The 22,060-nt window shown below is 43.6% G+C and overlaps 1 protein-coding gene across 2 annotated transcripts in view; it reads right to left on the bottom strand.

Moving 5' to 3' along the window:
- Nucleotides 1-7,314: 7,314 nt before the first annotated feature.
- MRPL48 (mitochondrial ribosomal protein L48) overlaps nt 7,315-22,060 on the bottom strand; it is a 92,546-nt gene continuing 77,800 nt past the window's right edge. Inside the window, exons 6-8 of one of the 2 annotated variants that reach the window (XM_033207612.1) lie at nt 12,065-12,167; nt 8,961-9,050; nt 7,315-7,624 (exon numbers count right to left, since the gene is read on the bottom strand). In XM_033207612.1, the coding sequence (XP_033063503.1) occupies nt 7,550-7,624; nt 8,961-9,050; nt 12,065-12,167 (268 nt within the window). In that variant the 3' untranslated portion in view covers nt 7,315-7,549. The remainder of the gene's footprint in view (nt 7,625-8,960; nt 9,051-12,064; nt 12,168-22,060) is intronic. The other variant, XM_033207613.1, reaches the window with a different exon arrangement.

Here is a 22,060-nt window from a genome sequence, read left to right as displayed (position 1 = left end):
GATTCATAAGAGAAAACAAGCAGTGTGCACTGGAGTTTTCAGCAAGAATCTCAAAGAAGAGAAGGGATGAGTTGAGTTGAACTTTTAAAGATGAAATAGGGCAGGCATGGTGGCTCACTTGAGGTCAGGAGTTCAAGACCAGCCTGGCCAACATGGCAAAACCCCATCTCTGCTAAAAATACAAAAAAATTAGCCAGGCATGGTGGTGCATGCTGAGTATAATCCCAGCTACTTGGGAGTCTGAGGCAGGAGAATCACTTGAACCTGGGAGGTGGAGATGGCAGTGAGCCAAGATTGCACCACTGCATTCCAGCCTGGGTGATGGAGTGAGACTGTCTCAATAAATAAATAAATAATAAAGATGAAGTAGACATTACCTATTTGTAAATTATAACAGAAAAGATTACCATCCAGAATAAAAAGTACCTGGAAGCCACTCAGAGGCACATAGTTGGATAGAAGAGTGAACAAATAAGGCAGGTGCAGTGGCTCATGCCTGTAATCCCAACACTTTGGGAGGCAGAACTGGGTGGATCACTTGAGATGAGGAGTTTGAGACCAGCCTGGCCAACATGGTGAAATCCTGTCTCTACTAAAAACAAAAAAATTATCCAGGCATGTGCCTGTAATCCCAGCTACTTGGGAGGCTGAGGCAGGAGAATTGCTTGAACCCGGGAGGCAGCAGAGGTTACAGTGAGCTGAGATCCTGCCACCGCACTCCAGCCTGGGTGACAGAGCGAGACTCCATCTCAAAAAAAAGTGAACAAGCCACAAAACATAGGAAACTGTAAATATGCTCTACATCATGGATAAAGAAATTTCGTTTTTGTTTTTGGTAGAGATCAGGTCTCAATATGTTGCCCAGGCTAGTCTCAAACTCCTGGGCTCAAGTGATCCTCCCACCTCAGCCTCTCAAAGTGTTGGGATTACAGGTATGAGCCCTTGTGCCTGGCCAGAAATGTATTTTTATAAGACATATATAAGGTTCATTGCAGCATTGTTTATACTAGTAAATGGTCCTAATGTCAATTTCCATCAGTAAGGACTCTGTTTGTGTATTCAAATCTTTTACAACAGGAATGTGTATATTTTGTGTGAGTAAAAATAGTAGGCTATGGAGGAGGGGGTGATAGCAACAGAGAGAAACATAAAAGGCCTCTTTAGCAGGAAGGATGGCTTCCAAACTAGCTAAGTGGAGCAAGCATGTTTTGGAGGACACTGGCTCTAATAGGGAGTTAGCACGGGGTGGATCACAGAATGTATTTGATCAGGCAAAGAGGACTCTTGCCATCTAAGCCTGTTCCCTCAGGGAAATGGGGATAATTCTTATGTCATAAGCCAAATAAATGAGGGAACGAAACATATGTAGCTAATAAAAAGTGTTAAAATTTATTGGGCATTTAACTCAAGACAGTCTGGTTCCAGAGCCTGCTCTCAATCCCAATGATGTACTGCCTTCACATCCTAGTTATGCCACTTACTAGCTTTGTAACTTTGGACAAGTTACTTAACATCTCAGGATCTGTTTTTACCTGTGTAAAAATGCAAATATAGTACCTTTTTCACAAGCCTCAAAACTAATATAGGCCTTCCTCATAGGATTGTTGAAAGATTGAGTTAAATATTGGTTTAGCCTAGGAACAGCATCTGGCACATAGTAAGTTTCAGTGAACATTAGCTATTACCATCATCACTACTAAGTGTGCTAGTGACTGTCCTGAGTTACATTATCTAATCTAATTTCTAATCCTCTGAACATGGTGCTCTCTTTTAGATGAGGAAATAAAGCTCAGACTGGGGATCAGACTCCCAAGCGTGTCTTGCTCTAAAGCCTAGGCTGTTTTCTACTCTACTCGCACAAGCATCTGGTGCCCAGTGCAGTGCTTAACACACAGTAGTGAGTAACCACATTGACTGTGTAAATATTACTTTGCTTTTGTCAGCACTTTGCAAAAAGGAAATTAACTTTTTGCAATTAATTAGTGCAAGTTGCCCACAGTGATATAGATTGGTATGTTTTTCTTTAGTCTCAGCTTTGCAGCCCACAGTCTAGGAGCTGGTCTTTAAGGTGGTTCATACCTGTCCCTATAGGATCTAACTCTGGCAGCTTTGGGTTGCCTCTGCTTAGAGACTTGGTGCCAGGGACGAGTGGAGAGACCTCTTGACTTGATGCCTCTCTTGGCTAGGCCTAGGGCAGACGCATGGTTTAGCTCTTCCTTTAACGGTTCTTGGCTGGGTACTTGGCCTTGTGCTCGGTACAAAGGTGCACTGCAATGCGTTTTACTACATGACTAAGAAGATACTCCTCCCACCCTCTCTCCATAGAGTTGCCAGACTAAGTCCTTGAGCTGCTGACTTCAGAAACCCAAAGAGAACTGAAGCAAGTCCAGATTGAATCCTTATGTTTTCCTGTAGAAAATGCTGGGGCTGTCTTCTCGCTCAGCAAGGACTTAAAGCAAGCAGAGGAGGTAGCAGGGATTCTTCCCTGTCAGCAGCTATCTTTTGAAGGGTTTTCATTCTTCAGATCTAGACACTCAATGGTGAGCTGATTTTCTACAATGAGCTGAAGTGTCTGAGAATGAAAGTTATTCCAGGGGGATTATTATAGTCAAATGAATCATTTCAGATTGCGGGAAGATCAGACACATGAAAACAAAAATTCACAAAGAGATCAAAGTATAGATTAAACAAGCACAAGACACATTGGCTACCTCTATGTCGTGTCTCTCCATCAGGATTAGTTCTAGGCACACCCAATACAGGCTCAGAAAGCTTTCCTTAAGTACACTAGAAACAGAGGGGACCCAAGGGCCTCAGCATTGCTAGTATCTGAGTGACCAAAATACTTAGATTTGTTTGAATGTGTCTAAAACATACCTTTTCAGAATCCACAGCTGGCCATTTCCAGGCTTCCATAGTGGAGGAACAAGTCATCCTCAGCCAGAGGAAAGGGACGAAAACATGAAGCTGAGGAATCTGCTGGCCTCAACTAGGAAAACTGCCCATTTTACCCAGGCATCCTATCCTTGAAAGTTAGTGATCTGGCCGGGTGTGGTGGCTCACACCTGTAATCCCAGCATTTTGGGAGGCCAAGGTGGGTGGATCACCTGAGGTCAGGAGTTCAAGACCAGCCCGGCCAACATGGTGAAACCCAGTCTCTACTAAAAATACAAAAATTAGCTGGGTGTAGTGGCGGGTGCCTCTAATCCCAACTACTTGGGAGGCTGAGGCAGGAGAATCGATTGAACCTGGGAGGCAGAGGTTGCAGTGAGCTGAGATTGTACCATTGCACTCCAGCCTAGGTGATAAAAGCAAAACTGTCTCAAAAAAAAAAAAAAAAAGTGATCTACATAAAAATCCTTTTTTAAAAATCTCAGTAATGTGCACTCAACTAGGAATTGTGTGACCTTAAACCATCCTTGGCTCTGCCACTGGCTAATTAGGTGACCTTAGACAAGTCTCTTTCTCTCCCTGGGCCAGTTAACACATTTGTAAAATGAAGACCAAAATAGTTTATCCCCAAGGTTATGTATTGATAGAGCCAGGATTAGAACCCACCTATTCTGATTCTCAATCCACTGACATTCCTTCTTCTCTCCTGCCTACCCCTTGTGACTTCATGGCACTACTAGGAATAATTTAACCCCAACTAGGATATTCAAAACTAAAAGTATGCTGAAGGAATGAACTACTGATACATGTAACACAAGGGATAAAACATTATGCTAAACGGATGAAGTCAGACAGAAAAGAATACATACTGTGTATTTCATTTATATGTAGTACTAGATAGGCAAAACTAATCTATGGCAGTAGAAACGAGGTTAGTGGTTACTTCTTGGAGAAAACGTGAAAGATGGCCATATGCGGTCACTCACACCTGTAATCCCAACACTTTGGGAGGCTGAGGCAGGCGGATCATGAGGTCAGGAGTTCGAGACCAGCCAGTTCGAGACCAGGCTGGCCAATATGGCGAAACCCTGTCTCTACTAAAAATACAAAAATTAGCCGGGTGTGGTGGCATATGCCTGTAATCCCAGCTACTTGGGAGGCTGAGGCAGGAGAACTGCTTGAACCCAAGAGGCAGAGGTTGCAGTGAACCGAGATTGTGCCACTGCACTCCAGCCTGGGCGACAGAGCAAGACTCCATCTTGGGGGAAGAAGATTATGAGGGAACTTTTTGGGGTGATGGACATGTTCTTTATCTTGATACAAGTATGGGTTTCATGGGTAGGTAGATGTATTTTCAAAATTGATCAAATATATGTTCAAGATCTGTATGTCACTATATATAAATTATACCTCAATGAAAAAAATCTTTTAAAAAAGTATGCCAAAGAAGTTTTAGAAGGGAAGGAAATATAACATTTACTGAGCATTACTAGTTCATTATATATATTATCTCCATCTCAAATCCCTAAAAAGGGATTATGCTCAGTCTTCCGATCAGAAATCTGAAGTTCAATGAGGCTAGAATAACTCAGCTTCAAAATGAATAAATGTGGAAGCCAGGCACAACCCAGGTTTGTTTGCCTCTTTTCCTTTAGCAGGTTGTCTCAGGGAGGGAAGGGAAGGCATTTTCAGCCTGGAGCCAGAAGACTTGTATTCCATGTGGTTTTACTGCCATGTGATCATAAGAACATCCATTTCCTTCTGGACCTCCCTCCAGAAGAGTCAAAGCTCATAGTTGTTTTGTAACCCTGAGGTTCTGGCAATCAGAATATCTCCAGTCCCTCTGACCAGGATAAGGCATTAAGAGTAACTTCCATTAGTCTCAGGGCAAACTAACCATGAGCAACAAAAGCTCTCTGACTCTGGTGAGAGCATAAATCATCAACTAGGTCAGTGACACAAGAGCTCCAAGGTGACAGAATCCAGCTGCCTCCTGTGTAAGAAGCCTGACTCATCCCTGAGTGATGTGAAAGAAAAAGACAGATTAGGAATCAAGAGATATGAATCCTGCTGCCCCTCTGCCAGTGACATATCCCATGACCTTGGGCAAAGAATTGCCCTCTATGGGCTCCTAACCTGTACTAGCTAAAAGAAACCATTAGGTTGGCTGGATCCTAAAGTCCTTAAGCTCCAGTATCTTGTCAATTTATGAAATCCTGATTCCTGCTTCCACATATTGATAACAACTGAGCAACTGGAAAAGACTGCTATTTTTTCCAGGTTTCCAAATGGAAGACATGTGACACTGCCCATTGCCCATATGATACAGAGGCAATACACATGCAGCTACCCAACTCTGCCATTGTAGCATTAAAGCAACCAGAGACAGTATGTAAGTGATTAGCATGGCTCTGATCCAATAAACCTTTATTTCAAAAAAACGGAGGGGTTTTGGAACTAGATAGAGCTGGTGACTGCACAACATTGTGAATGTACTAAATAAATGCTACTGAATTACTCAAGTTTAAAATGTTTAAGGCCAGGTGCGGCGGCAGCTCATGCCTATAATCCCAGCCTTCTGGGAGGCTGAGGTGGGCGGATCGCCTGAGGTCAAGAGTTCAAGGCCACCCTGGCCAACATGGTAAAACCCCATCTCTACTAAAAATACAAAAATTAGCCGGGCGTGGTGGCAGGCACCTGTAATCCCAGCTATTCGGGAGGCTGAGGCAGAAGAATTGCTTGAACACAGGAGGCAGAGGTTGCAGTGAGTCGAGATCGCGCCATTTCACTCCAGCCTGGGCAACAAGAGCAAGACTTCATCTCAAAAAAATAAAAAAAGCTGGGCGTGTTGGCGGGCGCCTGTAGTCCCAGCTACTTGGGAGGCTGAGGCAGGAGAATTGCTTGGACCCAGGAGGCGGAGGTTGCAGTGAGCCAAGATCGCACCACTGCACTCCAGCCTGGGTGACACAGCCAGACTCCGTTTAAAAAAAAAAAAAGTTTAATTTTGTATATATGAATTTCACCTCAATATATTATTTTAAAAAAAACACACAAACAGGCAGTGGGTAGGATTTGGTTCATGGGCAGTAGTTTGCTGACACCTGACCAAGATCAACTTTCAAGTCTTTGCTTAAACTCAATCCAGAGTAACTTAATTAGCAGTTATGTAACATCTACCTGAACACTTATAAGTCACTTATTACCCCCACAAAGCATTTTATTTCAGTTATGGGCAGAATCTGTTTCTATCTGGAGAGTTTTTTCATGTACAAAGCCAAAATGTCCTTCTCTCCAACTTCCACCCATAGAGAGTTTACTTATGTTATGATCCTCTGCTTCACTACAGGACACCATGCCAGATTGCTTTAAAGGATGAATTCACTCTAGCTGGAGAAATATGGAAGGGGAACATGCTTCTGTGCTAAAGCATCAGGCAAAGAGAAAATAGAATCTCTTTTTTTTTTTTTTTAAGAGAAAGGATCGGCCGGGCACGGTGGCTCAAGCCTGTAATCCCAGCACTTTCGGAGGCCGAGACAGGCGGATCACAAGGTCAGGAGATCGAGACCATCCTGGCTAACATGGCGAAACCCTGTCTCTACTAAAAAACACAAAAAACTAGCCAGGCAAGGTGGTGGGCGCCTGTAGTCCCAGCTACTCGGGAGGCTGAGGCAGGAGAATGGCGTGAACCCGGGAGGCAGAGCTTGCAGTGAGCTGAGATCTGGCCACTGCACTCCAGTCTGGGCGACAGAGCGAGACTTCGTCTCAAAAAAAAAAAAAAAGAGAAAGGATCTTACTCTGTCAGCTAGGCTAGAGTGCAATGGCAAAATCATAGTTCCTGCAGTCTTGAACTACTGGGCTCAAGCAATCCTCCTGCCTCAGCCTCCCGAGTAGTGGGACTACAAGTGCATACCACCACGTACAGCTAATTAAAAAAAAAATGTTTGGCTGGGCGCTGTGGCTCACGCCTGTAATCCCAGCACTTTGGGAGGCCAAGGCGGGCAGATCACAAGGACAGGAGATAGAGACCATCCTGGGTAACACGGTGAAATCCTGTCTCTACTAAAAATACAAATAATTAGCCAGGCGTGGTGGCAGATGCCTGTAGTCCCAGCTTCTCAGGAGGCTGAGGCAGGAGAATGGCGTGAACAAGGGAGGCAGAGCTTGCAGTGAGCCGAGATCATGCCACTGCACTCCAGCCTGGGCAACAGAGCGAGACTCCGTCTTGAAAAAAAAAATGTTTTTGGTAAAGACAGAATGTTACCAGGCTGGTCTCAAGCTCCTGGCCTCAAGCAGTCCTCCTGCCTCAGCCTCACAAAGTGCTGGGATTAGAGGGATGCACCACTGTGCCTGGCCAGAATATAGAATCTCTTAAAGATACTCCACAGGATGGGCCAATTTCTCTCTCTCACACACACATACATATACATATCAGCAGCAGATTTTTATTAGATGGAAGATAACAAGGGTTGCCTCATAGATAAGTGGTAACAAATGGCAAGTACAGCCATGCCACAGAGGAGTGAGGACATTACTGGCTATGGGAATGGGTACTTATGAAATCTAAGGGTCAGGTCTCCTGATGAACTCTGACTACCCAGTAAGCCCTTCTCCTTGGCACTCAATATGACCATTGCAGGCATGAAAGAGTCTACAGTAGCTAGTTCAACTTGGCCAACAGTTCTTCCAGTTCTGGTCGAGCTTTGAATCGTCCCTTGAAATCTTCTTCAGTGTGCTAAGGAGAAGAAAAAGAAAATAAGTGGAAATTACTGCAGAGCTTTTAGCTATCCAGATATGCACAGCATCCAGAAAGGGACCATGAACCAGCTCTGTAGAGAATCATTCAGATTCAAGTAACTTTTATTATCTACTATGTAGCAGACTTATAGTATAGTATGTATAGTATAGTATAGTATAGAGGATTCAAACTGGAATCAGATTTCCTCTTTGCTTTCAGTGAACTTGCAGTCTAGTTAGAAAAGACAGATATATGAAGATTTAATGTCAAAATGCTATAACTATCACAATAGAAGCATTGAAAAGAGAGAGAGAGAATACCAAAATTATTTACATAGGAAATAAAACAAACAGGGATTGGACTGTTTTAAGGCAGCTGTACCCAGATCTGTATGAAGCCCAAATACTAACCAGAAGAAGCTTGACAAGCATAGACTCAGAACAAGCAGAGCTGGATAGAGCAAATGGTACCAATCTAAGATGACCTTATACATCTGTGTCATAAGAAGGATCATCTTGGCAATTGGACCCAAATACTCAGTATTTAGGCTAAGATTCCTAATGTTCTCCAAGTTTTCCATGCCTGACCAAACATCCTATTGACTAGCATTCTTTATGAAATATATTTAGTCAAGCTACAGTCAAGCCTTGAAGATCCAGGAACCTTTTCTCTAACATATATTTTCCTATTTGTGTTCTGATTTATTACACCATATACTATCTTAACCCATGTTCTTCCACACAACTGTCTGAAAGGAGAGAATTCTGGGGCCTCATAGGCTCACCACCAACATCAGGATGCTGTGTCGAAACTCAGCACTCATAGGCCACAAAGCATCATCCCTGATGCCTCAGAAGCTGGACTAATGATCACAGTGTCATCAGAGTATACAACTTTTCTGATTATTATTTAGGCCACATTATCCACATTTCTCTGTTCTTTCTAAAGCCAGTCCAGATGTGTTCTTTTTTTTTTTTCTTTTTTTGAGATGGAGTCTCACTCTGTCGCCTAGGCTGGAGTGCAGTGGCACAATCTCGGCTCACTGCAAGCTCCACCTCCCAGGTTCACACCATTCTCCTGCCTCAGCCTCCCGAGTCGCTGGGACTACAGGCGCGCACCACCACGCCTGGCAAATTTTTGTATTTTTAGTAGAGACGGGGTTTCACCATGTTAGCCAGGATGGTCTCAATCTCCTGACCTCGTGATCCACCCGCCTCAGCCTCCTAAAGTGCTGGGATTACAGACCTGAGCCACCGCGCCCAGCCCAGATGTTCTTATCCTTATTTTGAGCATATGCAGGCCAGCAGGGGCCTCTTCTCAAACCAGCACCTACCTCCTTCACTGACAGTCTGACTCCTTCAGGAAGATTGCTTTGGATTATTTCCAAGAAAATTTCTGCAAACGTAGCACTCAAACCGCTGATCTGCAAAATGAAAGAAGGTGCTCTAAGAGGTGGGAGGAGCTGAAAAGGGGGTAACTGGGCAGACATGTATTAGTTCAAATGCCAGCTCCAGTAGAGTCTGGAGAGCCCAAGGGTGGAAGATTAATACCAAAACTGGTTTCTGAGCCTGGCCTCTACAGGATTTCTCCTGCCATCTGCAAGGTGCTGAGATGGTCACTGCCAATATCTGCTCCTGTGGGCATTAGATGTCATTACTGGACCAAGAGGTTTTAAAGTTCAGGGTCTCTTTCAGTTGCCCAGACTGGAGTGCAGCGGAACAATCATAGCTCACTGCAGCCTTGAACTCCTGGGTTCAAGTGGTTCTTCCACCTCAGCCTCCAGAGTAGTTGGGACTATAAGCACGTGCCCCCAGTCCCGGCTAATTTTTTATTTTTAGTTTTTGGTAGAAACAGGGTCTTGCTATGTTGCCCAGACTAGTTAAATTCCTGGCTGCGAGCAGTCCTCCCACTTTGGCCTCCAAAAGTGCTAGGTTTACAGGCATGAACCATGGCACCCAGCGCAGGCTGACTTTCTTATTTATTTATTATTATTATTTTTTTTGAGACGGGGTCTTGCTCTGTTACACCCAGGCTGGAGTGAAGTGGCACCATCTCTGCGCACTGAAACTCCGCCTCCCAGGCTCAAGCAATTCTCCTGCCTCAGCCTCCCAAGCAGCTGAGATAACAGCTGGCTAATTTTTGTTTTTGTTTTGTTTTGTTTTTGAGACGGAGTTTCGCTCTTGTTGCCCAGGCTGGAGTTCAATGGCACGATCTTGGCTCACCGCAACCTCCACCTCCCGGGTTCAAGCAATTCTCCTGCCTCAGCCTCCTGAGTAGCTGGGATTACAGGCATGCGCCACCAGGCCTGGCATGGCTAATTTTTGTATTTTCAGTAGAGACAGAGTTTCACCATGTTGGCCAGGCTGGTCTCAAACTCCTCACCTCAAGTGATCCGCCTGCCTTATTCTCCCAAAGTGCTGGGATTACAGGCATGAATCACCTGCCTGGGCACACTGACTTTCAGATTCAACTCAGCTTTGCCCATATCCACGCATACCAGGACCTGACTGGTGTCAAACGCTGTGCTAAGAACACCAAGGTGAATCAGATGTATGATGAAAGGGCAGGCAGGGGGGCTGCAAGGACCCACAAGAAAAATTCCTACCCAACTCAACCAAGGAAGGTCAAAAAAAGCTTCCAGAAGCGTTAGTATCTTGATGAAATCTTGAAGAAAAACAGGAGTAAACTAGGAGAATTCAACAGTCATGTGGAGGATTTCGAAGGCAGAGGAAACAACATTCAGTAAAATGTGGGGGCATAAGAGTGTTAGGAAATTAAAACCAGCTCCATTGGCCGGGCACAGTGGTTCACGTCTGTAATCCCAGCACTTTGGGAGGCCGAGGTGGGTGGATCACCTGAGGTCCATAGTTTGAGACCAGCCTGACCAACATGGAGAAATCCTGTCTCTACTAAAAACACAAAATTAGTTGGGCATGATGGCATATGCCTGTAATCCCAGCTACTCAGGAGGCTGAGGCAGGAGACTCACTTGAACACAGGAGGCAGAGGTTGCAGTGAGCCGAGATCTTGCCATTGCACTCTAGCCTGGGCAACAAGGGTGAAACTCCGTCTCTCAAAAAACAAAAACAAAAAAAACCTAGCTCCATGTGTGGCTGGAGTAAATGGGCTGTGAAGAGGAAAAGCAGGAGAAGAATCATGAAGGCACCTGAGTACCAACCTAAAGCATTCAAACTATTCTATGGGCTTCTGGCATGTCAGATCTGTCACAGGATATATTACAAATAATTTAGTCCTGATAATATTTTAAAAGCCAAATATTATACTTAGTTATTTTTTAAATTAGCATATTTAGACTTAAATTTAACATTCATTTTATTACCTTGCTGTATGTTCCTTGAGTGGATAAAAAAAAGGGTGACACCCATACCATGGAATATTATTTGGCAATAAAAAGGAATGAAGTACCAATAAAACAGAGATGAACCTTGAAAACATTCCTCAACATGAAAGAAGCCTGACACAAAAGGCCATTTAATGTACAATTCCATTTAAATGAAGAGATAAATCCACAGAGATAGAAAGTAGATTGGTGGCTGCAAGGGGTTAGGGTGACCAAGAAAGAGGAGTGACTGCTAATGGGTGCATAGTTTCTTTTAGCATGATGAAAATGTTCTAAAATTGATTGTGGGGATGGTTGCATAACTCTTTGAATATACTAAAAACCATTTTTATTGTATACTTCAAATTGGTAAATTGTATGATGTGCCCATTATATATCAATTAATGCTCTTATTAAAAGGGGGATGATGATAAAGCTGGCAAGCTGTGTATTTTTAATACCTCTGGGTGTCCTCATGGTGGTGTGGTTGGCACCCATCATTATCTGCAGGAAGAAAAGAGGACAACTACTAGAGATCAAAGAAAGGCAGCCACTGAGGGGTTTCAAGCAGGAAAATGATATGATCGCTTGGTATGGGGGTAAAGTGAAGTGGATGAATCTGAAAGATTTTTAGAAGGTAGAAGCTATAGAATTTGGTGAATGAATGGGTATCAGAGGACAAAGAAGGGTGACACATTAGGCTCAAAGGTGGGGAGGGTTACAGAAAAACAGGAAAATCAGTCCCTCTACAACTAATTTTGCATAGATGAAGTGCAGGGAGGACTCCTGTGGATCAAAGTCGAGAAGGCCAGTAGACAACTGGGTATCAAGTTTCAAGCCTCAGCCAACAGATCAGGACAACAGATGTATACATCTGGGGGTTATCAGTATTAAATGATGGTCACTGAGGCCTAAAGAATGAATGAGACTGCATAGGGGGAAGGTATTATAAAAGGAGAGATGGAGGCATCAATAACTGAACACTGGAGAATACCCCATTATTCAAGAAAGCAAAGAGCATAACAGAAAGTGAAAAAGTGGACAGAGAAAAGAACCAGGAGAAGCAAATACATTTTTTATTCTCCTGGAGTGCCTACCTGAACCACTCGCTCATGGGTGGTAAGCACTGAGTCCAGTAACATTTTGCTCCCTTGGTCCTGCAAATGTAACACTTCCATGGTTTTGGTTGGCATCGCATAACTGTGGGAAGGAAGAGTCAACTATAGTGAGTGTTCACTGAAGCCAGCAGCCACTTCAATCATAGTAGTCCATAAGTATAGCCACTACTGCATGTGATAGTTCCCGGAATGTAGGGGATGCTTATCTGCAACCAGGAGCAAAGTAACTAGATCCCTCTTATCTCCTTCAAAAGTCTCTAAACTCCCTAAACAAATACACCATGTTTAATGCAGTTCTGCATCTCTAATCATACTTAATACAATACTCTGAATAAAATCTGGTGATTAATAAATAATTTGTTGCTACTGAAGAATAGCCCATTCTAAAAGAATCAAGTGGCCAGGTGTGGTGGCACACACCTGTAATCCCAGCAATTTGGGAGGCCAGGGCAGCTGGACGGCTTGAGCTTGGGAATTCAAGACCAGCCTGGGCAACACGGTGAAACTCTGTCTCTATAAATACACAAAAATTAGCTAGGTGTGGTGGCACACACCTGTAGCCCCAGCTACTCAGGAGGCTGAGGTGGGCAGATTGTTTAAGCACAGGAGGTCAAGGATGCAGTGAGCCAAGATTGCACGACTGCACTCCAACATGGGCAACAGAGGGAGACCTTGTCTCAAAAAAAAAAAAAAAAAAGAAAGAAAGAAAAAAAGAATCAAGCTCATCACTAGGTATGCTTTGAAGGTTAACCTTGGGTATTTAATCTGTTCTGGAGAAATAAGGCATGAAAATTAATTGTTCTAGAACAGGATTTCTCAACCTCAGTGCTACTGACATTTTAGACCAGATAATTCTTTGTTGTAGGGGCTGACCTACATATCCATATATATCCCTCTACCCACTGGATATCTGTAGTATACCCCAAGTGGTGACAGTCAAAACTACCTCCAGACATTAATTTTCCCCTGAGGGACAACTTCTCCCAGGTTAGAGTTTTGCTTACTAAAATCGACTTCAGCAAGCCTACATGTTGCAGTGAAAATAACATGGAACAGGAGTCAAGTGTCGGCCCTGCTACTTATTAGCAATATTTACTCAGGTAAGTCACTTACCCCTCTAGGCCTCAGTTTCTTCATGTATAAACAAGATAACGATCTAGGCCTATATCAACAGAGAATTGTGAGAACCGGTGTGTTAATGAGATAAGACCTGACTAATGGCTACATGGAAATATGGTAGTAGTGTTGTGTTCATCTTATCAAAAAGTTCATCAAACTGAAGATAAATGAAAAAAAGATTCCTAAATTTTCATGTGTCACAAAATCATCACTTAATAGCAAGGGGCATGGCCCTCTATAGGTGGATCTCTACAAAAGAAGTTTAGTGTTATAGGCCAGGCGCTGTGGCTCACACCTGTAATCTCAGCACTTTGGGAGGCTGACGCGGGTGGATCACGAGATCAGGAGTTTAGAAGTAACAGTAAATGGACTAGAGACATGACAGTCAGTCCTGGAGTTAAATATTGGCTCGGCCAATTATTACCTATTTGAATTTGGAAATTCAGGTTTCTGAGTCTCCATTTCTTCCGCTATAAATTGAAAATAATAATACCTAATTCATAGAGTTGTTGCAATGATTAAATGAGATTACATAAGTAATTGCCTGGCATACAGTAAATACAGCCAGTAAATGCAAGGTACTGCAAATTCTTTCAGGTAGTTTTTCTAAATAACATCCCTCCTGCTTTTCAGCATTATCTCTGATCTCCTCTTCTTCTGACTCAAATACAGTAATAACTTTCCAACATAAAAAATGGGGACACAATCATAGACTTCTTATGGATGTACAAGTGAAATAATTCTGTTTCAGAAAAGTAAAAACACCCTAAAATACTATTTTTCTTTTTTGGCATTCTGCAGATAGGACTGACTGACTAAAGTGAGAATTGTCCATTCTTGCCACTAATAATGGGTTTTATTCTTTAACACTTACTTCAGCAAAATTTCATTGATTTGTTTACTCATTCACTCAACAAATATTTACTAACAGCCTGCTCTGTTCTAGGCACCCTGATGGGCAATAAGAAGTCTGTGCATGTGATGGCTCACGCCTGTAAGCCCAGCCCTTTGGGAGGTTGACGCAGGTGCATCACCTGAGGTCAGGAGTTCAAGACCAGCGTCAACATGGTGAAACTCCATCTTTACTAAAAATACAAAAATTAGCCTGGTGTGGTGGCAGCCGCCTGTAATCCCAGCTATGCAGGAGGCTGAGGCAGGAGAATCGCTTGAACCTGGGAGGTGGAGGTTGTAGTGAGCTGAGATCATGCCACTGCACTCCAGCCTGGACGACAGAGCAAGATTCCGTCTCAAAAAAATAAATAAATAAATAAATAGTCTATGCAGCCAGGCATGGTAGCTCCCACCTATAATGTGAGCACTTTGGGAGGCCAAGACAGGAGGATTGCTTGAGCCCAGAAGTTTAAGACTAGCCTGGGCAACCTAGTGAGACACTGTCTCTATTTAAAGAAAAACAAAAAATGTCGGCCGCCCAGCTCACACCTGTAATCCCAGCACTTTGGGAGGCCGAGGCAGGTAGATCACCTGAGGTCAGGAGTTCGAAACCAGCCTGGCTAACATGGTGAAAACCTGTCTCTACTAAAAATACAAAAATTAGCTGGGTGTGGTGGCAAGCGTCTGTAGTCCCAGCTACTCGGGAGGCTGAGGCAGAAGAATCGCTTGAACCTGGGAAGTGGAAGTTGCAGTGAGCCAAGATCATGCTACCTCACTCCAGCCTGGGCGACAGAGCAAGGCTCAGTCTTGGGGGAAAAAAAAAAAAAAAGGTCTATGCTTTCAAGGAGCTCACTGTGAGTGTTTTAAAGAGATAAGTATACAGTATACAAACATTGTACTACAGTAAGACAAAGGCAATAATAGCTTTGTGCCAAATACTATAGGGACAAGAAGGGGAGGAAAGGGGGACTCAGGGAAAGCCTCACAGGAGGTAGTGATTTATCAAGATGTAGAACAGGCCTTTATGTATGTAAGAGTACATATGGGGTTTTTTTATTTTTTATTTTTTAGTATCTACACTATTTTGTACCTTCCAAATTTTCTGCAATAAACATTGCTTTGATGATCAGACAGCAAAATGGAAGGAAATAAATGAAAGAATTTCAGAAGTCAACCTAACATGATAAAATAATGCTATTTAGGGGGAGTATTGCCAAGAAAGGGACACAAGAAAGTCTGCTGGGGTGCTGGGGAGCTTCACTTTATACAAGTTATATCTCAATTTTTAAAAATGTAAGTAGATGTTTTAAAAAGAGAAGAGTAGCCTCATGGCGAGGGATGCTGAATGATGCTTTTACTCTGAGCAGAACACAGGGGCTGGTTCAACTTCAGGCTTGGAAGCTGCTCCCAGATGAGTGAGATTTCCATCTCCTCAAGCAGCTGCTAGGCAAAGGATGCAGGCAAATTAAGGGACCCACTTGAGAGGCCTCTTCCTTGCCTCTCCTTCTGGGTGAGTTGTAGCTGCAGCAGTGCAAACCATTTAGAGAACAAAAGCTGGCATCCTGCTGTCTAGCCCAATTCTATCTCAAGGTCACGGCCATCATCCCTACCCACCCTCCCCCGAGGAAAGATGGATTAAGATGAAATGAAAATCAGAAGAAAAGAATTTCATCTCTGAAAGGCTGAGCAGTGAGATTGCGTAACAATACAATAGTCTGAAAACCTCAATCAATGCAGAGAATTGAGTGGCTAAAAACAAACAGCTCTTTATGCTCTGAGCTGTTTGGAGCAAAGAGCCAGCAAAGAGGCAAAAAGCAGCACATCATTCATCCTGCTGTTCTAGGAATTATGTCCGCCATGCCTGTTAGAATTCAGTCCAAATCAACAAGTCTTTATTCAGTGCCTACTGTGTCAGGTACTAGGCAAGATCTTAGGGTTAGACCACTAATGAAGACAGAAACAATCCTTGCCTTACAGAGCTTAGAGTCTAATAGAAAAGACCAATAATAGTCAAGTAATTATAAGAGCAAGAAGTGCATGTTATGAAAGGGCAGTTAAATACCTTTTACTTCTTCTAAATGTATAACATAAAGACCTAACTTAATGAGGTTCCCTGAAGAAGTAACATTCGAGACATAAGAAAACAAACAAAAATAAAAAATAAATAAATAGGCCGGGCGCGGTGGCTCAAGCCTGTAATCCCAGCACTTTGGGAGGCTGAGACGGGTGGATCACGAGATCAGGAGATCGAGACCATCCTGGCTAACACAGTGAAACCCCGTCTCTACTAAAAAAATACAAAAAACTAGCCGGGCGAGGTGGCAGGCACCTGTAGTCCCAGCTACTCGGGAGGCTGAGGCAGGAGAATGGCATAAACCCGGGAGGCGGAGCTTGCAGTGAGCTGAGATCCGGCCACTGCCCTCCAGCCTGGGCAACACAGCGAGACTCTGTCTAAAAAAATAAATAAATAAAATAAAATAAATAATAAATAAATAAAGAGGCCAGGCGGGGTAGCTCACGCCTGTAATCCCAGCACTTTGGGAGGCCAAAGCGGGTGGATCACAAGGTCAGGAGTTCAAGACCAGCCTGGCCAAGATGGTGAAACCCTATCTCTACTAAAAATACAAAAATTAGCTGGGTGTGGTGGCAGGCACCTGTAATCCCAGCTACTTGGGAGGCTGAGGCAGGAGAATTGCTTGAATCCAGGCAGCAGAGGTTGCAGTGAGCCAAGATCGCACCACTGCATTCCAGCCTGGGCGATAGAGCAAGACTCCATCTCGAAATAAAAAAAGATGGCATCTAAGAAAAAGGTAGAGGCTAGTTAGATGAAGAGAGGAAGAGCATATGCAAAGGTCCTGAGGTGGAAAGGGACAAAAACAAAGCCAGTGTAACTGGAGGTAGAGGGAGGTGGGGAGGGAAGTATGAAAGAGGCAAGGCAGACCCTGGAGCACCTAGGAAGCTACATGAGAAACTTTTATTGTGATCCTAAGGGAGTAGGAAGCCATCAAAGGATTTCAAGCAGAAGAGTGACATAATCATATTTCCATCTAGAAAGATCACCCTAAATGCTGTGTGGAGAACCAGTTAGAAGAATAGAGAATCAGGAAAAAAAGTAGGTTTAACTCCAGAACTTGCCACTTATTAGGTGTAGGACTATGGGCAAGCTTCTATAATAATAGTAATAGCAATAGTAATAATAATAGCAGCCAACAGTTGCTGGACATAGTTCTAGATACATTATACATAATAGCTCCCTTAATTTTCACTGTAGCCTTTTAAGGTAGGTGCTTTTAGTGACCCCATTTTACAGATGAGGAAACCAAGACACAAAGAAGTTAAGCAAAGTGCCCAATGTCATACAATAAGAATGCAGTGAGGCCAGGCTCGGTGGCTCAAGCCTGTAATCCCAGCACTTTGGGAGGCCGAGACGGGCGGATCACGAGGTCAGAAGATCGAGACCATCCTGGCTAATACGGTGAAACCCCGTCTCTACTAAAAAATACAAAAAACTAGCCGGGCGAGGTGGCGGGCGCCTGTAGCCCCAGCTACTCGGGAGGCTGAGGCAGGAGAATGGCGGGAACCCAGGAGGCGGAGCTTGCAGTGAGCTGAGATCCGGCCACTGCACTCCAGCCTGGGCGACAGAGCGAGACTCCGTCTCAAAAAAAAAAAAAAAAAAAAAAAAAAGAATGCAGTGGAGCAAGAGTAAAGCTCAGGCAGTCTGGCTCCGGCGTTGACACTTTGATCTACTATGTACCAGGTGTTTGAGTTAAATAATACACAAAAAATGTACTTAGCTTGTTCAGGGTGCCTCACTGACAGTAGGTGCTCAACAAATGTAACTGCCTTCCTGTTTTCACTCAAATGCAGCCAGGGCATTTTACAGCTGAGTTTTTTAAAGAAACTTTTTTTTTTTTGACTACATAGTTTTAAAATTTATAATCTGGGAGTATACAACCATGCAGCACTGACCACTTAGCTAGATGTAAAATAAACTAGCTTCTTACCACAACTACCCTATAAACATTGCAACTACGCTGGGCATGGTGGCTCATACCTGTAATCCTAGCACTTTGGGAGGCCAAGGTGGGCAGATCACTTGAGGTCAGGAGTTTGAGACCAGCCTGGCCAACATAGTGAAACTCCGTTTCTACTAAAAATACAAAAATTAGCCAGGCGTGGTGGTGGCGGGTGCCTGTAGTCCCAGCTACTCAGGAAGCTGAGGCTTGAGAATCGCTTGAACCCAAGAGTCAAAGGTTGCAATGAGCCGAGATCGTGCCACGGCACTCCAGCCTGGGCCACAGAGCAAGACTCTGACTCAAACAAACAAACAAAACATTGAAACTATTTCCTCTAAAATGACCCTAATCTTATGTGAACACACCAACTGTGGGGGAACCAGAAACCTGGCTACATGGCAAAAGTAAAAGCCAAAGGGAAAACAGCACTTCCGCGGTTAGTTGATGAAAAGCAGGAAATTCAGTGCCCTTCACTGTAAAAGCAGCATCTCTAAAAAAAGTCCTAAAAATTTCAAACACTATTCCAAGGAACTGACCCCACTGTAGGTATGATAGTAACATTCTGTGAATGGCATTTAATGTTCTTTGCCACCAACTTTTAAGAAGCTATCTCTAATTCCTGTCAGATGAAAAAAATTCTGAATTATTACAACAATAACATTAGTAACAGAATGTTTACAATGTGCCAGTGTCTGTGCTAAGTGCTGTCAAGTACCATCTTGTTTCATTTTCAGAGCTCAAAGAAACAGAAAAAATTGGCCGGGCGCGGTGGCTCAAGCCTGTAATCCCAGCACTTTGGGAGGCCGAGACGGGCGGATCACGAGGTCAGGAGATCGAGACCATCCTGGCTAATATGGTGAACCCCGTCTCTACTAAAAATACAAAAACTAGCCGGGCGAGGTGGCGGGCGCCTGTAGTCCCAGCTACTTGGGAGGCTGAGGCAGGAGAATGGCGGAAACCCAGAGGCGGAGCTTGCAGTGAGCTGAGATCTGGCCACTGCACTCCAGTCCGGGCGACAGAGCGAGACTCCGCCCAAAAAAAAAAAAAAAAAAGAAACAGAAAAATTATCATCCTCATTATATAGAAGAGGAAACTGAGGCTCAGAATTCCGAAGGTCATATTGCTAATAACTGATAGAACTAGAATATGAATGCCAACAGTTTGATTCCAGAGCTTGTACTCTTTTTTTTAATGTTTAATTTTTGTGGGTCCATAGCAGGTATATATATTTATAGGGTATATGGGATATTTTTGATACAGGCTTACAATGCATAATAATCACATCAGGGTAAATGGGATATCCATCATCTCAAGCATTTATCCTTTGTGTTACAAACAATCCAACTATACTCTTTTAGTTATCTGTAAATGTACAATTAAATTATCTACTATAGTCACCCTGTTGTGCCATCAAATATTAGATCTTTTTCAATCTTTCTATTTTTTTGGTACCCATTAACCATCCCCACTTCTCCTCGAGCCCCCACTGCCCTTCCCAGCCTCTGGTAACTATCATACTACTCTCTATCTCTGTGAATTCAATTGTTTTTCATTTTAGCACCCACAAAAAAATGAGAACATGAATGTTTGTCTTTTTGTGCCTGGCTTATTTCACTTAACATAATAACCTCCAGTTCCATCTATGTTGTTGCAAATGACAGGATCTCATTCATTTTTATGGGTGAATAGTATTGTGTATATGTACATTTTCTTTATCCATACACCTGTTGACAGACACTTCAGTTGCTTCCAAATCTTGGCTATTGTCAATGGTGCTGCAAGAAACACAGGAATGCAGATACCTTTTCAATATACTGAAAATCCTTTCTTTGGGATTTATACCTAGCAGTGAGATTGCTAGGTCATATGGTAGCTCTATTTTTAGTTTTTTGAGGAACTTCCAAACTGTTCTCCATAGTGGTTGTACTAATTTTCAATCCCATCAACAGTGTATAAAGGTTCCTTTTTCTCCACATCCTTGTCAACATTTGTTATTGCCTGTCTTTTGGATAAAAGCTATTTTAACTGGGGTGAGATGATATCTCACTGTAGTTTTGATTTGCATTTCTCTGACCATCAGTGATGGTGAGCACTTTTTCATATGCCTGTTTGCCATTTGTACATCTTCTTTTTTTTTTTTTTTTTTGAGACAGAGTCTCACTCTGTCACCCAGGCTGGAGTGCAGTGGCCGGATCTCAGCTCACTGCAAGCTCCACCTCCCGGGTTCACGCCATTCTCCTGCCTCAGCCTCCCAAGTAGTTGGGACTACAGGTGCCGCCACCTCGCCCGACTAGTTTTTTGTATTTTTAGTAGAGACGGGGTTTCACCGTGTTAGCCAGGATGGTCTCGATCTCCTGACCTCGTGATCCGTCCGTCTCGGCCTCCCAAAGTGCTGGGATTACAGGCTTGAGCCACCGCGCCCGGCCTGTACATCTTCTTTTAAGAAATGTCTATTCAGATCTTTTACCCATTTTTAAATTAGATTATTAGATATTTTTTGCTATAGAGTTGTTTGAGCTCCTTATATATTCTGGTTATTAATCCCTTGTCAGCTAGATAGCTTGCAAATATTTTCTCCCATTCTGTGGGTACAGCTTGTACTCTTTTTTCTTTTTTTTTTTTTTGAGACGGAGTCTCGCTGTGTCGCCCAGGCTGGAGTGCAGTGGCTGGATCTCAGCTCACTGCAAGCTCCGCCTCCCGGGTTTACGCCATTCTCCTGCCTCAGCCTCCTGAGTAGCTGGGACTACAGGCGCCCGCCACCACGCCCGGCTAGTTTTTTGTATTTTTTAGTAGAGACGGGGTTTCACTGTGTTAGCCAGGATGGTCTCGATCTCCTGACCTCGTGATCCGCCCGTCTCGGCCTCCCAAAGTGCTGGGATTACAGGCTTGAGCCACCGCGCCCGGCCCGAGCTTGTACTCGTAACCACATATTACTTCAAGTACGGTCCATAGACAAGCTGCCAGTGAACAGCCTAATTGTCATTGGTCCACGAGAAATGTGCAACCAGTCACTAAACAAACCATTTGGTTCAGCCACGTTTTTTCTTAATATCAAGACTTTCCTAATGAAGGAAACAAATTATTAATGTATATTTTGGCATAAGCTCCTGACATCTTCTCAGAATGGTACTTTGAGAAGCACCACTCTAAATTACTATGCTACTCAGCCTCTTTGAGCTGTAATTGCAGTTTATCTTTCACATTATGTTATAATTATGTTTCTTGGTATGTATGTACATGCATGTATGTGTGCATTCACTCTGTATGTGTGTGTTCCCTGAAACCAGGAGGTTCACCTTAGTATCTCCCAGAATGTCTAGTGCAGTGCTTACCACATACCAAGAAGAGGCTCAATCAATCGTTTTGTCTTTTTTTTTTTTTTTTTTTTTTTTTTTTTGAGACGGAGTCTCGCTGTGTCACCCAGGATGGAGTGCAGTGGCCGGATCTCAGCTCACTGCAAGCTCCGCCTCCCGGGTTCCCGCCATTCTCCTGCCTCAGCCTCCCGAGTAGCTGGGACTATAGGCGCCCGCCACCTCGCCCGGCTAGTTTTTTGTATTTTTTAGTAGAGACGGGGTTTCACCGTGTTAGCCAGGATGGTCTCGATCTCCTGACCTCGTGATTCGCCCGTCTCGGCCTCCCAAAGTGCTGAGATTACAGGCTTGAGCCACCGTGCCCGGCCACAATCAATAGTTTTTTAACTAATTCATTAAAAGGCCTTTTATTAACTTAGGAAATGTATACCACACAACTGGATTGTATAGTGATATTCAAGAACCTGTCATTCTTTCAATCATGACTGAATGTCTCCCATATGGTGGGCCTTGTAGTGGGTGCTAAAGAAATAAAGAACACAGTCCCCATCCAGAAGGAACGCACTGTCAGAGGGAAGAGAAACTGCCACAGGAATAGATCATCCGAGACCAGAGCACTAAGTGACATGAGGTATGTG

The sequence above is a fragment of the Trachypithecus francoisi genome, unplaced genomic scaffold, assembly GCF_009764315.1.
Source record: "Trachypithecus francoisi isolate TF-2019V2 unplaced genomic scaffold, Tfra_2.0 Lachesis_group8, whole genome shotgun sequence".
NCBI lineage: Eukaryota > Metazoa > Chordata > Mammalia > Primates > Cercopithecidae > Trachypithecus > Trachypithecus francoisi.
The sequence above is the reverse complement of the archived record's forward strand: the minus strand, read 5'-3'. Positions and strand labels throughout refer to the sequence as shown.